General features: G+C 44.3%; 1 protein-coding gene across 1 annotated transcript; it reads right to left on the bottom strand.

The window, feature by feature from the left end:
* Positions 1–603: 603 nt before the first annotated feature.
* Positions 604–16,006, bottom strand: raptor (regulatory associated protein of MTOR complex 1). The gene is made up of 23 exons (XM_080271887.1): positions 15,866–16,006; positions 14,051–14,153; positions 12,514–12,755; positions 11,955–12,101; positions 11,475–11,713; positions 10,922–11,022; positions 10,395–10,528; positions 9,589–9,783; positions 8,627–8,896; positions 7,840–8,097; positions 7,457–7,606; positions 6,970–7,209; positions 6,435–6,534; positions 5,735–5,886; positions 5,393–5,478; positions 4,924–4,996; positions 4,521–4,666; positions 3,972–4,136; positions 3,394–3,665; positions 1,740–1,907; positions 1,272–1,437; positions 1,021–1,137; positions 604–854 (listed from the first exon to the last, which is right to left on the bottom strand). Exons 1-23 carry the CDS (start codon positions 16,004–16,006, stop codon positions 662–664), a joined length of 3,858 nt encoding a protein of 1,285 aa, XP_080128013.1. The 3' UTR covers positions 604–661.
* Positions 16,007–20,560: the final 4,554 nt, after the last annotated feature.

The following is a 20,560-nucleotide window of genomic DNA, read 5'->3' as shown; positions in this document are numbered from 1 at the left end:
TGGAAACTCACTTTTCTGCAAGTTGGAGGACTTGACAACAAAAACGAATGTCTTATAGGTGACATAACAAACAACAGACTGCCAAATTCAAGAGCATAAAAATAAAAAAACAGATTAAGTTTTCTGTAAAAGAGTGGCCTTGACAACAAAAATGAATGTCCTAAAAAATAAGATTAAGTTTTCTGTAATAGTGTGGCCTTGACCAAAAAAAAAAAAAATGAATTACCTATAGTTGACGTAACAAGTGACAATGAGACTAATACTACCACTACTACTACTACTGGTATTAAAACTATCTCAGCAGCTTTCCCTACACTACTATCACATTCCAAACCATCTGATTATCTGCATGAGAGGCTGTAGAGGTGATGGGACTATAGGTATTATGACTTTTGCACTTGACAACGAAAATGAACAGCTCACAGGTGACAACAAAGGACTATGGTACTATTACTACTACTAAAACTACCTGGGCAGTCTCCTACCATACTATCAAGCCCCAAACTATCTGGTGATGGGACTATTGATAGTACTGTTTGCAGTGGAGTTAACAACAAAAATGAATGCCCTAAGACGTGAAACAACAAGGGACAGAGGTGCTATTACTACTAAAACTATCTCTGCAGTCTCCTACCATACCATCAGGCCCCAAACTATCCGACTATCTGCGCGAGAGGCCATAGACGGTGATGTAACTATCGGTAGTGCCCGCTGCCAGGAGAACACGTCTGGGGTGGAAGGCGAGGCAGGAGACAGGGGCAATGCGTGAGCCCATGAAACCCTCGTGGTATTTGATAGTGTTAATGAGGGAGCCGCTGGCGTGATGCACACCGATTACCTGGTTCACCGACCCCCTGTGGGACAACAAGCAGAGCATCAGTATTAGTATCATCCTTGTCATTATCAAAATCTTCTTCCTCCTCCTCATCATCATCATTATCCTGACCCCTTTTTCCCATCTAAGGATGGGGCCACGTTAAGGACTATACCACTGTGGCTAAACAAGTAACTAAAACTTACGTGGCAAAGAGGTGAGCGTTGGCATGAGTGGCCATGGCTGTCATCTCATGGCCCGGAGCACAGACTTGCTCAGAACTGGCCTGACGGACATCCCACAGACGAACCTCACCGGAATCTCTGTTAAATGTGACAGAGTGAGATTTAATTTTCACTTAAAGCTGGGCTGGAGTAGGATCCAGAAATATCATCATCATCATTAATCCAGCCTTGATACAAGCTAATACCATACAATCTTCTTCACAAACACTCACACTCCAGTTATAATCTTTGTTGTTGCCTGTGACGCATTGAGAAGGTGTGCACTGATGACCCACGAGGTGTGTTCCCGCCACTGACGCACCACACACCGACTCGACGGCAGACGACGGTCAATCACTCTCACATACCCGTCAGAGAAGCCTGCTACGATCCATGGACCTGTGGGAACTAAAGACTTAGTACCAATATTTGAACATTATATTTAGACATTTATCACACAGGATATTCCAGGAGGAAAGGGAATAACTTTAGGAAATGATAGATGAGGGAGCTCCAAGTAAATAGTGCTAATCAACTTGGGTTCTAATCTCAACTGTTCCAGCTACAGTTATTGATGCTCTTATTGGTGACTTACTAACCAATGCAGGGAGCCACTAATGACAGCAAAAACAACACTAACAACAAAAAATAACAAAAAAAACATCAACAATAACAACAGGTGCCTTTTATCACCACCATACCTGCTTGGTGTGAGTGTAGTGCGGTAACAACAGTGTTGGAGTCACCGCCAGCGGGCAGTTCTGAGATGCGGCGTTCTGACTGCATATCCCACACCCTCACACTCCTTGAGTCTCCGCCAACTACAAGCTGCCCCGACTCCTGCTCCCAGCTCATTAACAGACCCACAACTGAAATGGACAAGATTATTATCATTTATCATTATTATCATAACAACCTCTAATTAAGTCATTATTATTGTTTATTACTATTATCATAAATATCTCCTCTCACCACCACCAGCTGCCCCATCTGCTCCCAACTCATTACCAGACTCATGAATGAAACAGACAAGGAGCAAGACTCATCAACCACAGGCATACAATCATTCGGTTCCCGCAACGCCCATCTCAACAGTTACTTCAACAAACAAGGGATGAGGCTATGGCACACCTAATGTCTGACTTGGCTCGTATCTCTGACTGGGGTAAAAATAATATGGTTGTCTTTAATGCATCTAAGACTCAGTTCTTACACCTATCAACCCGACAAAATCTTCCACAGGTATACCCACTAATGTTTAATAATATTCAGCTTAATCCTGCATCATCCTTGAACATGCTTGGGGTTTCATTCACTCGGGACTTATCTTGGAAAGATCATATTACATCTCTTGTAAAATCTGCTTCCAAGAGATTGGGTGTGCTTGGCCGACTCCGCTCTTTCTTTACCCCTGCGCAATTGTTGACTCTATACAGGGGTTTTATCCGCCCCTGTGTGGAGTACAACTCTCATGTTTGGGGAGGCTCCCCACATACAGCTCTTCTCAATAGGGTGGAGTCAAAGGCTTTTCGTCTCATTAACTCTCCTCCTCTTACTGACTCCCTTCAACCTCTGTCTCTTCGCCGCACTGTTGCATCTTTATCTCTTTTCTATCGCTACTTTAATGGTCACTGCTCCTCTGAACTGTCTGCTTGCATTCCTCCACCTCTACGATGGGGGCGTAGCACCCGTCTGGCAGCAAACTCTCATCCTTTTTCTGTCCAACTCTCTAATGCAAGAGTTAACCGTTACTCCCAGTCTTTCATTTATGCAACAGGTCAGCTCTGGAACTGTCTCCCTCTGTCTGTATTTCCTGCTGCCTATGATCTCCAGTCTTTCAAACGCAGTGTGTCCAGGCATCTCAAAATGATCAGATCTTGAATTTGGCTCTATATTGTATTTTGTTTTTCTCTTGGAGGGAACTGTTACTGCGGGCTCATGGCCTTTGGTTCCTTCTTTCTCGCATTTAAAAAAAAAAAAAAAAAAAAAAAAAAAAAAAAAAAAAATCCTGCAGGACCGTCCATGCAGTGAACTGATGTACCTTGTGGCAGACAGCCCCTCACCACAGCAAAGCATGGGGAAGATTGCTGAAGTTTGGCTCCTGGATGGAAGTCACATTTGCATCTCCCCACCTAGTTAACACGGCCACCATAGTAGGCCTCACATCACCCTGCCATTTGGCTGTATGGTTACCACCCAGCACTGTAAATCATTTCCCGGGTTACAGGAAGCCATTAAGCTTGTTATTCAGTGTAGTCACCCAAGGAGAATTAGCCAACACTTCATCAAGTGAGAGGATGATGGTTACCACCTCCTACCACTACAGTTAGAGTAAATGCACCCCACCCCACTCACTTCTAGTCGCAGGATTGACGTCAGTGGCTGGCTGGAACGCGGTGAGCAGCGACGGTGGATCCTGTTCCACACTGCCCTGGTGATGTGTCTGGTGGAAGGCATGGCTCCACACACGCACGGTTCCATCATCACAGGCGGTGGCGACGTACGTGTGGGTGGGGGACACCGAGAGGGGAGCTGGGTTCAAGACAGCAAGGGATGAGATGCAAGATGACCCTGTATTGTTGTTGCTCCAGTGGCTGATGCGCTGGCTGTGTTCCACGTCCCATATGCTGGTTACAGAGAGAGAGAGAAAAATAAAGAAATATCATCATCATCAACTTGTCTCGAAAAATAAAGAAATGTCGTCATCATCATCATCATTAACCTGCCTCATTTTTCCACCCACAGGTTAGGTGTGTTAGGGTCCAAAAAGCAAGGGAAAAAAAAAAAAATACAGCACTACACACAAAATGGGCTATTTATTCATTCCCTGCCCATACACTGAAAAAAACAAATGAAATAGTGTATCACCATCATCATAACCTAATTTTTCACACTGTATGGGACAAGAGGAAAACTTTTCACAGCCAACTTACGTGACGCTTGTCTTGTCAGCCACAGTAAGGAGCGGTTCTATGGGGTGGAAGAGAAGCACAGCGGGCGGCCCGGGATTGCGATGGACAAACACCTGATCATCTAGCTTATGGGTGCCCACGCTACGCCGCTCCTCTGATTCTGCCAGCAACCGTGAACTGCAGGACCTACGGAGTTGTGGGTTTGAAGTGAGAGATAAGATGGGTGGTGGTGTGTGGTGTGGTTGTGTGTGGTGTGGTAGTGTGTGGTATGGTAATGTGGTGAGGCAGTACAGTATGTGATGTGACAATGTGTGGTATGGGAAAGTGAAGTGTGGCAGTGACTGGTGCAGCAAAGTGGTTGGTGATAAAACCCACAGAATCTCAGTTAACTGTGTCACTTATGGATACAATTAATTTGTGGCCCCCCAGTACAGGATTAAGGCATCTGGCTACAGATAGACAGACAGACACACAGTACACACACGGCCATAGTAGATACAGAATATACTTGGATTCTATTGCAATAGTTAGGTTTTCAATGTTGCTAACTCCACACAACTCGTTTACTACCTGTCAGAATATGTATGTAGCGGTGATGTGGATGGGGAAATGTCGTCTGGTGAGCGCTGGTGGGGGAGGATGAAGGTTTTGGCGCTCCACTCCACAAACTCCGTCATCACTAGTGGTTTAAGGAATCCATTTTCTCCGTCTTCATTCTGTTATGAGAGAAAACACTGATCAGCCTTCCTTTGAATTTGTCTGGTATATAGTTAAGACATCATTATATCCATATGTCTTTTTACCTGTCTATCTAAGTTTTCAGTTGCACTTATCTGGTTAAATCCTCATTGCATCTATTTATCTATCTATCTATAGCCATTTGCCTTAATCCTGGAATGGACACCCACAAATGAATCACCACTATGTCACCCTGCCCTCCACAATCAGGGTGTCCTTTCTCCAATACACATACCTGATTTAAATGATTCCTTGACCTGACTCTGGTTGGTGTGGCATCTCCATGGGAAGGCGGTGACTCTCCTCCCCTGCAACGAACATGAATCAATATGGCTTTTTTTTTCTTATAGAACTGAGCTGCTCCATAAACTTGAATATTTATAAGGCAGAAGTAAGTCTCCTTGATTATTAGTCAGTTTAACCCACCAATGTGAGTACACTTGGCCATCAACTGACCTGCGGTGCTAGGGATGTTTGTCACGTGAAAACAAACTGCCCTACTACAGTTTATCATCCTACTTTTGAGGAACAGGAAGGGGGTTAAGGGTGTTTATATAACTGTACAGCCAAGTTGCCTGGCTTTATCTGTATTACCTCATAAGAGTGTTCTTCACCAGCACTTGATTGAAATAACCAACAAAAGTATGAAAATGTGTACCAAGTCAAGGTGATCAAACTACAACAGGTATGGTGCAGACACTCACACAATAAACATAGGGCGATTGACCGGTGTTCCTGGGGCAGACTCAACCTTGTGATCGTTGGACTCTCTTGATATGCTCAGCCGCACCTGTAAACATCAACATCATTGCCGTCAGCATTATGATCAGTTGCTTACGGTACCTGTGATCAATGGGTCTGTATGGCCAGACACACTGGGGTTAAACAGCAGTCATACATATCCACATTAAGCCTAGACAAGTTTCAAAGTGAGCAAGAAACAATCTGTCACATGGAACTAACTAAAAGTTTGCCAAATTAAACAGGCCACACTTTCATTCACTCACCACTCAAGCCCCTGGAATTCTAACAAAGCTGTGGGACACTACCTTGCTCTTGACATGGCTGACAACACAAGTGGCGAGGGTGGCGACAGCAGGAAATGGGTCGTGGTGCAGTGTAACAAGTGTACTCCATAACTTGCAATACAACCCGTTGTATGAAAGGCTGCTTACTCCAGAAAACACACCACTCGACCCTGGAAAGAAAGAAGTGATAATAATAACATAATGTGGCCTACACTAACTAAACTATACGCAATGTAACCTAACCTATCAACTGTAATATAAACTAGCCTACTCTAACCACAAACTCATCATCATCATCCAGACCTCTTTTTTAACTAAGCATGGGGTGAGGCAGGGTCCAGACAGCAAGGAAAAAAAAAACTGACTGATGGAGAAATTAACCAAAAATCTGCCCAGTTTTAAATAAGCCACACTCTCATTCACCAACCATTCAATCCCCCGGAATCCTGACTCCATCCCACAGGTATAAACATCCACACACATGCACTTTATTACCTATTAACTAGTATTGCTTTTGTTTTTGTCTTTAATACAGAATTCTATTTGTTCATAGCCAGGCACCTTAATCCTAGAAGGGGTGGCCACAAACAAAATGCCTCCATGTTGCCCTGTCCCCTGACAATTTGCTGCCCTCCCCCCAACTTACACCCCCCTCCCTCATATACGTCTCTACTCTATCCCTCCACCTCATTACAGGATTACCAACACAAATACTAACCAATGGATGAGATGGACTGAGTTGAACTGGCTCGCTTGACCCCAGTGGGTGATGTGTGTATGGTGTCACTGAACGATGTGTCTGGACTTGATCCCAGCGTCTGTAACAAGAGAAGACAGAAGCGTAAATACACACGCATACATACATACACTGCCATACATACATATATACATACACTGCCTCCACATGGTTACCATACTGACATCCTTCTGTGTAAACTGCCATAATTATTAATGAACATATAAGAACATAGCATCCACACTTTTGCATCTGTGTGATCTGACCTTTGATCCCATACATCCATTAAAAAAAATATATATATATATTAAAAAAAAAAGTCTGGAGGTGTTTACCCAAGGAATAATTGTACCAAGTTTGAAATGAATTGCTGAAGAAATAAAGGTATGGTGCCAAGCTGAAGTGTTTGGAAGAAAAAAGAAAATGAGAAAATACAGTACCAGAAGGCAGGTTTCACTACCTCTGTCTCTATCTGTCTTACTCATTCTCTCATTTTCTTACTTTCTCCCACTCTCACCTGGCCTGGAGACATAAGCTGATGATGCTGCTTGCTCTGCCTGGAGAAAACGCGTGACAGAGAAGACGTGGAGGAAGGAGGGGAGGCAAAACTGTCCGTGGAGGAGGAGGACGTCTGAGGAGAGAGTGGGGAGAGATCGGAGAAATGACTGGGGGCCTCCTCTCGAAAATAATGCCTTGCCACGCCCAGGAAGGACCCCTCGTACATCTGAATAAGGTACTGCAGGGCCACCACCAGCTCCTGTGCAGAGAATGGCAATGGTATGGTTGGTCTGTCTTCATCTAATGGAACCTGGTCACTCCCACAGCCTATATATTAAGTTATGATTACTTGGAATATGATAAGCTTCGGCTACGTGGGAGGACTGAGTCTCCTTGGTTACTAGTTTAAATTATCCTCCTATATGGCTATAACTTAACACATGCCAGAACTGAATTTAAATAACACTTAATCTAACTTAACAACTTGACATAGCCCTTGACCTGACCTGCCTGACGAGGGGCGACCCATCATGTGTGACGGTGTTGGCCAGGGTGACAGCAATGGTCTGGTCAATGAACCGTGCATGGTCGTTGCGTTCACGGCTGGCAAGACTACTCACAAATGTACCCAACGAGAATACTGCTGCTGCTCTAACCTGGGGGTAAAAATAAAATAAATAAATGAATAAATAAAGTTTTGTCTCCTTCACAATGATACTGTCATTCTGTCACTGTCCTGCCACCACCAGACTAATCTACTCAGCTTAAGAATGACTCTTTACAGTGAAGGAGTTACTATATCTATCCAGTTCACATTACAACTCTTCATGTACCTCCAATTTTTCTATCCTATGATCTACCTTTTGCACCACACGTCTTATCTACCCACCTCTGGAACAGGATCCACCAAGAGTGTGTACAGTTTTTCATGTGCATTGTCTCTGGTTGCAGCCCACCGTGCATCTGGATGTTGGTACCAAGTGCGACCCAGGCAGATGGTGGCCCACTGGCGCAGCGGCGGGTGTGGGTCGGTCACTTGCTCCAGGCACAGAGGCATCAGGGACCCCTGTAGAGCTACACGCTGTCCCTCAGGATGCTCCCACACTATTACACCCAACACAAAAGCTGCCATCGTGCGGTGCTCAGCCTGCAAGAATAAGGAAATGGGGATACTCTAAGTCTCGTTACAAATTGCCTTTTTTGATATACTGTACTTTTTTGGTTCTTGAGTTTAAATTCCATACATAAATACAATATTCACTCTCATCTTAAATGTCGGCACCAACTGCCTAGCCCCGGGCTCCTATGCTCCTCATGGGGCAAAGTAGGATTGGATGATGGATGGATGAATACAATATGAAAATGACACCATGCTTCCTCTTAAGTAATCCCCTATACTAAGGCTGATCATGGTCCTGGCACATTTTTTCTGGAGGTCATAACTGTTGCCTAACCCTGGTCTGTCTTGCCATTCAGACCTGCTGACCACAGGTAAGCAACTGTTTCTGTGGTAGACAAGAGAGTTGGCCCAGTGTCCTACCCAAGGAAATGTGCAGAGAAATATGTGAAGGTTTGGCTCCCGAGTGGCTGTACCAGCTGCTACACCCTGGGTGCACAACAACACATGTAGGCTTTTCATCAGCATAGTGAAGTAAAAGAACTAACATGGTACTGACCGGCATGGATGTGTCCGAAAGCACCTGAAGGAAATACTTGTAGCCATTCTCACGGACCAGGTCCTTCTTGCAACTTGGATCAACTGCCAGTATCTTTGCCCACAAGAAGACAAGCAATGGCCGCAGCTCCCTGGCAGTGGACTGTAAGAGTCGCAGCACATACGGGAATATACCAACAGACAGCACCAGGTTCACTGCCCACGGGCCCAATGCCAGGAAGCTGCCCAGAAGCTCCAGTGCTCGAGGCCGATGAACTTGACTGAGCAGCACCTGGAGAAATGGTCAATGTACATCATCATTATCACTGCTGGTGCTGGAAAGGGACAATTTCCTGCTGCTGTTCTGCTGCACAATTATACAAACATCTCTCTCCTTCCCTGTCCTCAAGATGAAGGTGGTGGACAGCAGAAGAAGAGCAACTTCAGCCTACAGTTCATCGGTTCATGCCCATCTGAACTTGGTGCCACAACAACAACTTGCACTAAGGCCAATACAATTTTTTAATTATTCCTGCATCTGGATCCAGAGCCACCTCCAAATCGAATCAATCTTCCCTTACCCCCTGCCCACCTATCCATAATATTTCCATGAAATGACAGCTTTTTAGGATATTGTGTACGGTACACAAACAGACAAACAGGTACAGGTGAATACATAACATATACCTAACTTTGATAGTGGAGGTACCAAGAATAAAGACTAAAAGACATCACAGCAGCACAGGAAAGTTCCCCAGGAGGTTCAGTGTTTAGGGTAATGAACCTGGCTACGTGGGACCTTTGGAAATGGAGCTGAAAATGGCTTGAAGGTATCTTATTCCATCCTTTCCTTCCTTCTCTCCACCTCCTCTCCAATCCCTCTCTCCCTCATTTGGAGTATGCCACTATGGGTAGCTGGTCCTTCTCTTTTTGTCCCTCTCACCCTCCCTCCCTCTCTCTCACACCCTTCCCTCTCCTCCTCACCTGCAGTACTATGGGTAATTGCTCTGGAGGGTGACGTCGCTGATGGCCAAGGTCAAGCCAGACTTGGAATGCCGTCAGCTGTTCCTCAAAGAATGGCGAGTGAACATATGGGTAGGGATCTTCACTACGCAGAACCCCCGGCAGCTGGCACAGACACACTTCAAGCGCCAGGTCCCAAGCATCCCACATGGGGTGCTGTGGGTCAAGATGAAAACACCGACTCAGTTAGGGGTTGTTACAGACAGGAGAAGAGATGAGTGAAAAAAAGAGAGAAGGCTAGGTTTAGTAGAGACAAGAATCAAGAAAGAGTGAGGGGGATAGAGAAGAGAAGAGATCTGATCAGATTAAATCTTGCTACGTAAAAGGAGAGAGAGGAAAAGAGTGAAAAGAAAAGTGGTGGTCAGGTCATACAAAAGAAACAGGAGAGATCAGAAGGGAGGAGAAAAACATATGCCGGTATTAGGTTAGGTTAAGTTAGATATAAGAGGAAAGGATAATGAACAAAATATAAACTGGTCTCATACTGACTGCTGTAGTCAGTCCTCCACAAATTGGGGGCAAAAGGTGGGGCCAGGCCTTATTCTGTCCAGGACTCTATAGGCCCATTATGTACATGTGTTCACTCAATTTCAAACCAACTTCACAGCAGCTACAGTCTAAGCGTGCATATACTAATACCCAAAATTTCTAATGTGAGGGCAGTTGGGAAGAAAAGATCTGACTGGGGCCATGCAGCGTCCCCAGGTCCTTAACTATGCCAGTGTTTGTACAGTACAATTATAAAAACATCAGCCTCATCACATTACCTGATGTGTTGGTGGCAGTTCTGGTGAGGACACAGGGGTGCAGTCATAGGATCTCATGATGCGCTGGGCCAGGAGGAAGTTCCGAAACAGACTCGCCACTAGAAGGTCTTGACGGAACAGTTTCTGGAACAGGTCTGTGGAAGCAGGGGGAAAATTAAGACAGTCAAAATAGCACAACTTGGTCTATACAACTGGTACTGTGAATTGAGGGATTGGGAAGTAAGGTTTGAATAGGCAATATTATAATTTTCTGATAATGTAAAGGTTCAAAAATAATAAAAAGGTGCCTTCTAACAATGGTACAGTAGTAGTGGTAGTACTTGCAATCCCAGGCTCATCTGAACATGAACCTGGTGGACTACAGGATGAAGCTGTTCTCCTGCAGCCCACATTCTCCATTTTGGGGGATAGGGAGGGAGTTGAGGGACACCTGTATAACCAGGCAGCAGGGCAGCTCAGTTATATCAGTGCTACTACATGAAGGCATCCCCCTCCAGCACCACAGTAGCATAGGGAAGATCACTTACCTCTAGGCAGAGTGTTCCAAGCAATGGTATCTGTGATGGCTGTGAAAATCCAGTTGAGTTCTCCCAGCAAGGTCCTTCGATCACTTAGCTGCCCTGGGATTCTGAAAACAAAGAATGATAACCTCATATGCCTGATAAAACTATAGAAATAACTATGTGTACGTACAAGAGATGGACGGATGAGATGGAAGCAGAGGTACTGACAGTTATACTAGTAAAATATAGGTCATGGCCATTATGTGTAATGGAGGTTATTGTTGCTGTTACTTAACCTCAATCTGTCTGGCCAACCACAGGCATGCAACTGGTTCTGTGGGGCTGTCCTACAGGTACAGTACAGTATATACACCGTGTAGGGATCTGGCACCCTCTTGTTGTAGGCAGCACCTCACCAGGGTCAGACCAGAGTCTTTCCCCTGATAAGGTGCAGGGAAGTATGAGGAGGTTTGTCTCCCAGGTGGATGCCACACCTGCTCCACCCATGGTGCACCGTGCCACCACGGGTAGGATCCTTGCCAGCGCCTAAATGTAAACATATAGGAGGGTAACTTACTTATCCACAATATCAAGGCCCAATCCATGCAGCAGTTTCCCCTTGTTCTGCAGCAGGTACCAGCGGACGGCAATCTTGATGGGAGTGGTTAGACATGCGGTGAACACGTCCGCTGGAAGATCCGGGTTCATTGGAAGAATCTCATCCGGCCCACATGCACCCAGCTGGATGCACTGGCGGAACGATGGTGGTGAGGGACTGCCGTTGCCACTGTTGCCCTTCTGCAAAGGAAACAATGACTGCAAGACTGAAAACGTATAAACTATATCTATCAACCCACCTAACTATCTATGGCCTTATGTCTTGATGCCATACAGGGTGGCCAAATATAAACTAGGAAGATTGATATAAGACACTCACATACACATCATAAGACAATAAAATGACACAAAATAACCCATGTGCATAAAGGAAAGTGGGAAACATACAGTACACATTCTCTCTCTCTCTCTATGCTAATGTGAACAGTTCTATACTCACCCTCCACTCCTCCTCATGTTGTTCGGCAAACTGCTCAAACATTTTGACAATGACGGCGGCGTTGGAACAATCGTAAACATATATTGAAGGAGCTCCCATCCATGTTTGTAGTTCATATATGGAAAGTGGAATATACTGTGTGTAACTCTGGAAGAAACACAGAAAAATATTATTAACACACACTGTCCTCTCACACTACCATCACTGTAATGCTGTCCCTCACACAACGCACTCATCTCAACCACCTTACTCTCACAACCCATATTGGGACTGGTCATGGTAGCTATAGCTGATGTTTTTGTACAGACTGGAAGCTAAACTCAATGCCAAAACCAACTAATTCTTTCACAACTGTTGCTGGAAACATACAAATATACATACCTACCTACACATACATGAATACTTACCAGTATACAGTATATTTAAGTTGGTCATGGTACAGCTTATGTGCCAAAAGCAACTAATTATTTCACAACAGTTGCTGGAAACTGTTGGCCAAAGAACTCTAAGATATATAACAAATTCTGCAGCCATCTCAAAAGTTCAAACTTGAATTTACCTTATTAAAAACCCAAATTTCTCCATTACTTGTAGGCTTTGGGACCCCATGACCGTTGTAGTGAAATAGAACGCGCTCCTCCTTGGCGTTCCTCCTCAGTGACATACACAGCTTGGTCACGTCATCCACTGTGGGGTCCAATGACTTCTTATATCGTGCCCTTGGCTGCCAGCGCTCATATGCCTTCTGTAGGTTGTTGCCAATTGTTTCTATGGCCTTAGATGGAGCCATGGAGTGTGGGTCTGCAATGCAACATAAGGTAAGGCTTATGCTGAAGAAAAAGTCCAAAAGCATTTGTCTATAAAATGGTATTTACGACCTACCTATCTATGGTCAGACACCTTAATCCCAGCCAAATACTGTAGATAAAGAGGTACCGGTTCCTCCAGACTGTTTTATTCATATCAGGAGTGACTTTCTGAACTGGAAAGACTGGATATGGCCTTCATCAACACCTACACTCCTAGAGATCCTTAACAAGCCAAATTACCTACAAGAGTTTAATGGTAGCATGAGTGACTAAAAAAAAAAAAAAAAAAAAAAAAAAAAAAAAGTACTAGTAAAAATGTGAACCCAGTCTGCTGGCTGAAATTACCCTCTTCCTGCAGCTCATTATCCTTTTAGGGGACAGGGAGGCAGTTGAGGGATGTGCGTATGACCAGGCCATAGAGCTACCTAGTTATATCAGTGCAACCACATGAAGGCAACACCCTCTAGTACTATCAATGGGGCTAATAGTTAAATACAACAGTTCATCTTATGTTTGTCTTGGGACCATTAATCTAGCATGAGTACTCGTAGTTTCGGAGATTAGATATTTTATGTAAAGGGGACAGAGATAAGATAACAGACTGTCCTCGCTATTAACTCAGGAATGTGTTCAAATATAGCACAACTATTCATTATTAATATTACCATCACTATTATTATTATTATTATTATTATTACCATACTCGCAACCCATACAACTGGTACTTTGAAATGAGGGAAGCTGGTATCAATGAAATGTTCCTCAGCAATTTTTCTGTCCTTTGCTTCTGACTTAACAGCTGTAATGAATATCAGGAAATAGCAAAGGTGATTAACTCTACCTTATCCATCCATCCATGGTGTTTGAGCAAGCAAGGCAAGTGGGAACACTGTACAGTACTTTGGGTGAAATTTGGTATGTAAAATTCTTGCTCTATATGGTTTGTTAAATTCCCCAGTCTGAGGTGCATGAAAATCACTCAATTAATCTCTCTCTCTACAGCTTTTGAACCAACCATGACATCACTCCAGTTTAAACTGTCTTGAAACTTCCTTTCCAATGGTACCAAACTTTTTCCCCCAGACAGTCAAATTTAGTTGAAAAATCCTCAAAACATTCTCTGAAATGGTCATGAAAACTGCATTCCTGTGGTACCAGTCACCTTCCAAACTAAAAGAGCCAAATGTTACCAAAAAGGCCAAAAATACAACCTTGCTCACTTGGACATATTCTACACCTATGCTTCGATGCCTGTGTTTTGATCTACCGTAAATCTACATTACTTACCTATCCAGGCCTCCAGTCGAGCGCATGGCTGTGTCTTGACAATGTCTGGTGGGTCCACTGGTATGTTCAGGCACAGCACCAGTGCCACACTCACGGTTTTCATCTGCAAGGAAATAAGGCAGTGTTATTATTATTTTTACTGTCACACAACTGCCTTATTATTAGTGTTATTATTAACTAATGTTATCATCATCATTATTATGGTAAAAATCTAAATGAACCCTCATTCATATTTTTCTAATAAAATAACTGTTTTATCAAAGTAGGCATTTTGTATGGTTACTGGTACATAAGGGATAGGATAGGTTAGGTTAGGTTAGGTTAGGTTAGCACAAAATAGGTTAGGGTAGGCTGGAGTAAATAAAATTTGGTTGGAGAAAATAAGGCTAGGTTGTTCCAGAAATTTAGGTTTGGATTAACATGCTCTGATCAGGGATATTTCATTAAAAAATTCTAAGATGGTGTGTGTCTGTTTTCACAAGCCACAAGATGGCATCCAATTGTCTTCGGCATCATTACGGATTGTAAACAAACATCTCTTTTTAACGCTTTTCACCACATTTACAAGAAATGAAAAACAACAAAACTTGAAAACACAATCAGAAAATACTCAAAGAATCCCATGAAGGGCTAAGGTAATAAATAAAAGAGAAGAAAAACGCAAAATAAGGTGATGCCATCTCTCCTAAAGGTGAATGTAGGGAAGAGTAAAGTGATGGTCTTTGAAAGAGGTGAAGTCAGTGAATGTACAGCGAGGTTGGATGGTGAGGAATTGGAAAATGTGAGTACGTTTAAGTACTTGGGTAGTGTGATGAGTTAGGATGGAGGTTTGGAGGGTGAAGTGCTTGAAAGGGTACAGTAGGGAAGAAAGGTTGCTGGTTCTTTGAAAGCAGTGATAAGAAGCAGGGAAGTGAAAAATTTACTACATGACAGTATTGTGATACCAACTCTAACGTATGGAAGTGAAGCTTGGACATTGTTGGAAGGACACAAGTCAAGAGTGAGAGCAGTGGAAATGAGTTATTTGAGAGGAGCCTGTGGAGTCACATGAAGAGACAGGCTGACAAATGAGGATATAAAGGAGCATTGTGGTGTGGATGTGGATGTGATAGGAAGCGTTAGGAGGAACACACTGAGGTGGTTTGGCCATGTGGAGAGGATGGAGGGTGAGAGACTGATGAGGAGTGTGTATGTGAGTGAGGTGGAAGGGGGGAGGGGGAGGGGGAGGAGGCCAAGGATGAGGAGGTAGAGGGAGGGAGGGGGAGGCCAAGGATAAGGTGGAGGAGGAGGCCAAGGATGAGGTGGAGGGGGAAGCCAAGGATGAGGTGGAGGGATGGAGTGGAGAGGTATATGAGAGAGGGGGGTGTGAGTTGGGAACAGGGCAGAGAAATGGCGGGGGACAGGGCCGTGGAGGCGATTTGTTTGTGGCCACCCTGTATGGGACTGAGGCGTCTGGCAATAGATAGACAGATAGACAGATGGCCATCTCCTAAAGCATTACCTCTATTTACAGTCAGGCATCTTAATACTGTACGGGGTGGCCACAAACAAATCACTTCCATCTCACCCAGTCTTCCACCATCAGGCTGCCCTTCCTTCATCTCAAACCCCTCCACTCTCACATATCTTTCCACCCCATTCCTCCATCTCACCTTCAAGCAAACCATACGAAGGGAATATCTAACTATATTTACGTCTCTCTGACCTACCATGAATAATTACGGTGCTGGTTAAAGTGAAGAGAGTATAGGAACCTGCCTACCTCTTCGAAATTAAAGTCTTAGGAATACGTAGGAAATATATAACGAAATTTACCCTCTCCTTGAGCTTCCATGAGTGAGCTACGGTGTTGGGTGCTGTGATGCTTTCTAGATGTCTTGGCTCCGTCAGCACTGATAGCGACTCCTCCTCATCCTCAGAGCCGGATATTCGTGAGATCTCACTCGCTTCCACCATATCTTGTTGGTAGGAGACGGACCACCCTTGTCTTAACCACACTTACGATAAATCTTCCTGCGTATCGCCTCCGCCTCGGCGATGCTGAACACGTTTCTGTTTACATCCAAATTTGCGGGCAACGAGCCTAATTTTTAAACTGACCTTTCTTAGTCTTTATCTATACTTACTGAGTATTTGCAACTGATTCGTTTTTACATATAATTCAGCCATCATTGACATTATCACAGTTGGTCTAAACTGCATTCTATATGAACTGCTTGCACTCGGCTCGCCTTCCTGGGGTCCCACGTTGAGGTGTCTTCAGGGCCAACTTGAAAGTCCGCCGCCTTCACAGTTCATGTCCCTCTTCTTGCAGCTGATTTGATCCGGTATGGAGTTCATCCACGATGAACTTGTGGTATACTGCACGGTGCTGCAGTCCGAGCAACACGACTGGTCACTTCACATCTTGCGATCAATGGGTTTGACACAGCTTGCCTATAACTTGTCAAACAGAGTTTGAGGTGTAAGCCTGTTAGTTTCACGCCTGTGGTGTCCTTGGAGCATATTCTTTGTTTGTGTTTGATGGGGGCGCGGTGGCTCAAACGTAGAGCGCCTATCTCGTGGCCGGGAGGTCGTGAGTTCGAGCCTCGCTAGGGGCTGACGTGCCGGGACCGGTAGCGCGCTCCCGAACCTAGCTGTGCTGCATGGGAACAACACCACTCGTCACTTCATATCTAGCAATGATGTGGTGTTACAGACCTTGCCTCTAATATGTCCGACAGACTTGAGGTGTAAGACTGTTAGTCGTATGCTTGTGGTGTTATCTTATAGACTGTGCAAAATTTACATTATTTTGGAGATTGACCAACACAGTCCACTCCTTGCCCTACGATGATCCTTTTGTATGGTAGGTTTTGGTGGATGCTTCACTGATGCGGCCATTTCACGTTGTCTCACCGACGTCCTCGGTGTGCCATCTTCAGCCTGCTTGGAAGAAAAGACTAGAATGAGTGAAGGAAGCTGTAGCTGGCACTCCACACGTGACACTGGCTGGAATGAAAACCTTGAAAGTGTGTTTCAGAGTTTATCTCCAGCTTAGTAGCTCAGTTATCTCCAGCTTAGTATCCTGAGGGAGAAAGAAGAACAGGAAGTGGTATAATGGGGTGTATAAAAGCACGCGTTGCCTAGAGGCAATGTCGGGATCCTCTCCAGTGCTGCCGTTTTGAGGAATTTCGTCGCTAATGTGGAAAAACAAATGAAAGACGAGCATGGACGTGGACAAGCAGACGTCCTTTTATACTATATAGTGTGGAATTTTTTTCCACACTACACGTTCACCATTAGGAATACGGGGGATTTTATCGAGGTTGGGAGGCATTAACATGTTTTGTTATTCAGACCTTTCACAGTTAAACAAATGAATATGTAGCATTTGACTATAATATTGTCACTTAAAGAAGAATACGTCGTGGAACACTGTCTACCTGCACTCGTCCACCAGTATCATTGCTTGTTACTGAAAAAATTGCTTAACAATTATTTAAACAATTATTTAAAACACAATGCCAAACATTAGCATTCCACACTTACTTTGTCTGTCTATCTATCTATTGCCAGACGCCTCAATCCCGTTTGGGGTGGCCACAAACAAATCGCCTCCAAGTCGCCCTGTCCCCAGCCATTTCACTGCCCTGCTCCCAACTCACACCCCCCTCTCTCATATACCTCTCCACCCCATCCCTCCATCTCATCCTCGGCCTCCCCCTTATCTTCCCCCCTCCACCTCACTCACATACACTCTCTTCGTCAGTCTTTCACCCTCCATCCTCTCCACATGGCCAAACCACCTCAGTGTGTTCCTCCTAACGCTTCCTATCACATCCACATCCACACCACAACGCTCCTTTATATCCTCATTCGTCAGCCTGTCTCTCCATGTGACTCCACAGGCTCCTCTTAAATAACTCATTTCCACTGCTCTCACTCTTGACTTGTGTCCTTCCAACAATGTCCAAGCTTCACTTCCGTACGTTAGAGTTAGTATCACAATACTGTCATGTAGTAACTTTTTCACTTCCATGCTCACTTCCCTGTTTCTTATCACTGCTTTCAAAGAACCAGCAACCTTTCTTCCCTGCTGTACCCTTTCAAGCACTTCACCCTCCAAACCTCCATCCTTACTCATCACACTACCCAAGTACTTAAACGTACTCACATTTTCCAATTCCTCACCATCCAACCTCGCTGTACATTCACTAACTTCACCTCTCTCAAAGACCATCACTTTACTCTTCCCTACATTCACCTTTAGATTCCTTTTCTTACACACTCTCTCAAACTCATCCACCAAGCCCTGCAGCTCCCCTTCGTCTTCACTCAACAACACAGTATCATCTGCAAACAACAGTACAGGGAGTTTCCAAACACTATCCTCTCTCACCAGGGCCACTCCAACATCCACTACCCTACCTTGTACCTCTTTTATTACCCCATCCATGTACAGATTGAACAACCATGGAGACATGACACATCCCTGTTTCAAACCAACTTTCAAAGAGAAAAATTCACTTAGTTCACCATCCACACGCACTGCAGCCTTCGCACCATCGTACATACTCTTCACAGCATTCAACAATTTCCCATCTACTCCATATATTCTTAACACTTTCCACAATCCTTGTCTATCCACCCTGTCATATGCTTTCTCCAAATCCATGAAAGCCGCATACAACTTCTTTCCCTTCTCTAGAAACTTTTCCACTAAAGATCTAAGAATGAATATCTGATCTACACAACCTCTTCCCTTCCTAAAGCCTCCCTGTTCTTCTCCAACTAATTTCTCTGTTCTTTCTCTAACTCTGTCAATAAGTATCCTACCATACACTTTTCCTATTATACTAAGAAGACAAATGCCCCTATGATTACCACACACTTCTTTTTCCCCTTTTCCTTTGTACAAGGGAATAATTATACCTGACTTCCAATCCTCCGGGACTCTACCTTCCTCCCAGGCCAATCTGCACATCTTCCACATCCATTCTACTACTATCTCTCCCCCATGCTTCAGCATTTCACCACACACTCCATCAATTCCTGGGGCTTTCCCCGATTTAACTTTCTTCGATCATTGCTTCCACAACTTCTATCCTACTGATTTCTTCCTGTCTTCTCACCTCCCTCCTTCTCCCAGCCATTCCCCAGCCACTTATACTCACATTACTTCCATCCTCTACGTTCAACAATTCCTTAAAGTGTTCTCTCCACCTGCTCACTTTTTCTCCCTTGTCCACTAGTAATCTACCATTTTTATCTTTCACTTCCCTGCTAACTTCACTTCCACCCTGTCTTACTCTTTTCACTTCTCTCCAGAACATTTTCTTACAGTCCCACCACTTTACACTCAAATTCCTTCCAAATTCCTGATCCACTCTCTTCTTACTCTCTCTTACTAATCTTTTCACCTCTCTCTTTCTTTCTACATATAACTCTCTCTTCCACCTCTCAACTTCTTCCACGCCCCTATTTCTCATCCATTCATTGTATGCTTTCTTCTTTTGTGCCACAGCCTGTTTCACCTCTTCAGTCCACCACGCTGTTCCTTGCACCCGCCTCCGTCTTCTCTTCCTTCCACACACCACATCACATGCTGCACATATTTCTTCTGTAAATATCTTACACACACCTTCCACGTCCCTCATCTGCTCCAATTCATATTTGCCCAATCGTTCCTCCACTTCTCTCTTATACTCTGCCTTTTTCTCATCCTCTTGTAACCTTTCCACTCTCCTTGCAACTACTCCTTCCTCTCGTCTTTCCCTTCTTCTATTCCTCCATCTTACTTGCATTCTAATTCTGGCCACCACCAAGTAGTGGTGAATCGTGTACAATTCATCTATGTGAAAACTTGGATGTGAATAAACTTTCTTGTCTCTTGATTGGTTTTTAATCAACATTTGCTTAATTATTAACTCTCTTAATCATTTAATGTCCTTACACTTGAATCATAATAGGTCTGACAGTATTCACAGTATACTAAATTTTATGGTAGTTATACCAACAATACATCCTCTGTCATCCTGGTTACTAAACGAGAACGTGTGCAATAATGACGTCACAACCAGTGACGACGTAGAATTGCTGTCCATTACTTTTTGGCTCAGTGGTAACGTGCGCGTGTATCAAGCGCGAGGGCCCGGGATCGAATCTCGGTCAGACCAGTGATTAATTTGTTAAGTTTCATCTCGGTTCTTACATTGGTTGGCAGCGGTGTGGGATGTGAGGCAGGGGTTGGTAATGTTGGTCCTTGGTTAACGTCCCTGCCCTCATCCCGGGGATGGTCTGTTTCAGTGTGGTCCGTAGCCTCCCTATAGTAGCCTCCGATGCTTACGCTACCTTGTGTGTTCGCAACTCACCAGATTTTTAGTCACCAAGGGGAGAAGAGAGGGGTGTAATGGGGTATATAAAAAACCGCGTTGCCTAGGAGTAAAAATTCTTCGCTTTGCCTCAGAGGTAACGTTGCGCGTATCAAACGCTAGGGCCAGGGATCAAATCTCGGTCAGACTCGTGATT

The sequence above is a fragment of the Coenobita brevimanus genome, chromosome 48 (genome assembly GCF_032717465.1).
Source record: "Coenobita brevimanus isolate Jiangsu-jjx chromosome 48, ASM3271746v2, whole genome shotgun sequence".
Classification (NCBI taxonomy): domain Eukaryota; kingdom Metazoa; phylum Arthropoda; class Malacostraca; order Decapoda; family Coenobitidae; genus Coenobita; species Coenobita brevimanus.
The sequence above is the reverse complement of the archived record's forward strand: the minus strand, read 5'-3'. Positions and strand labels throughout refer to the sequence as shown.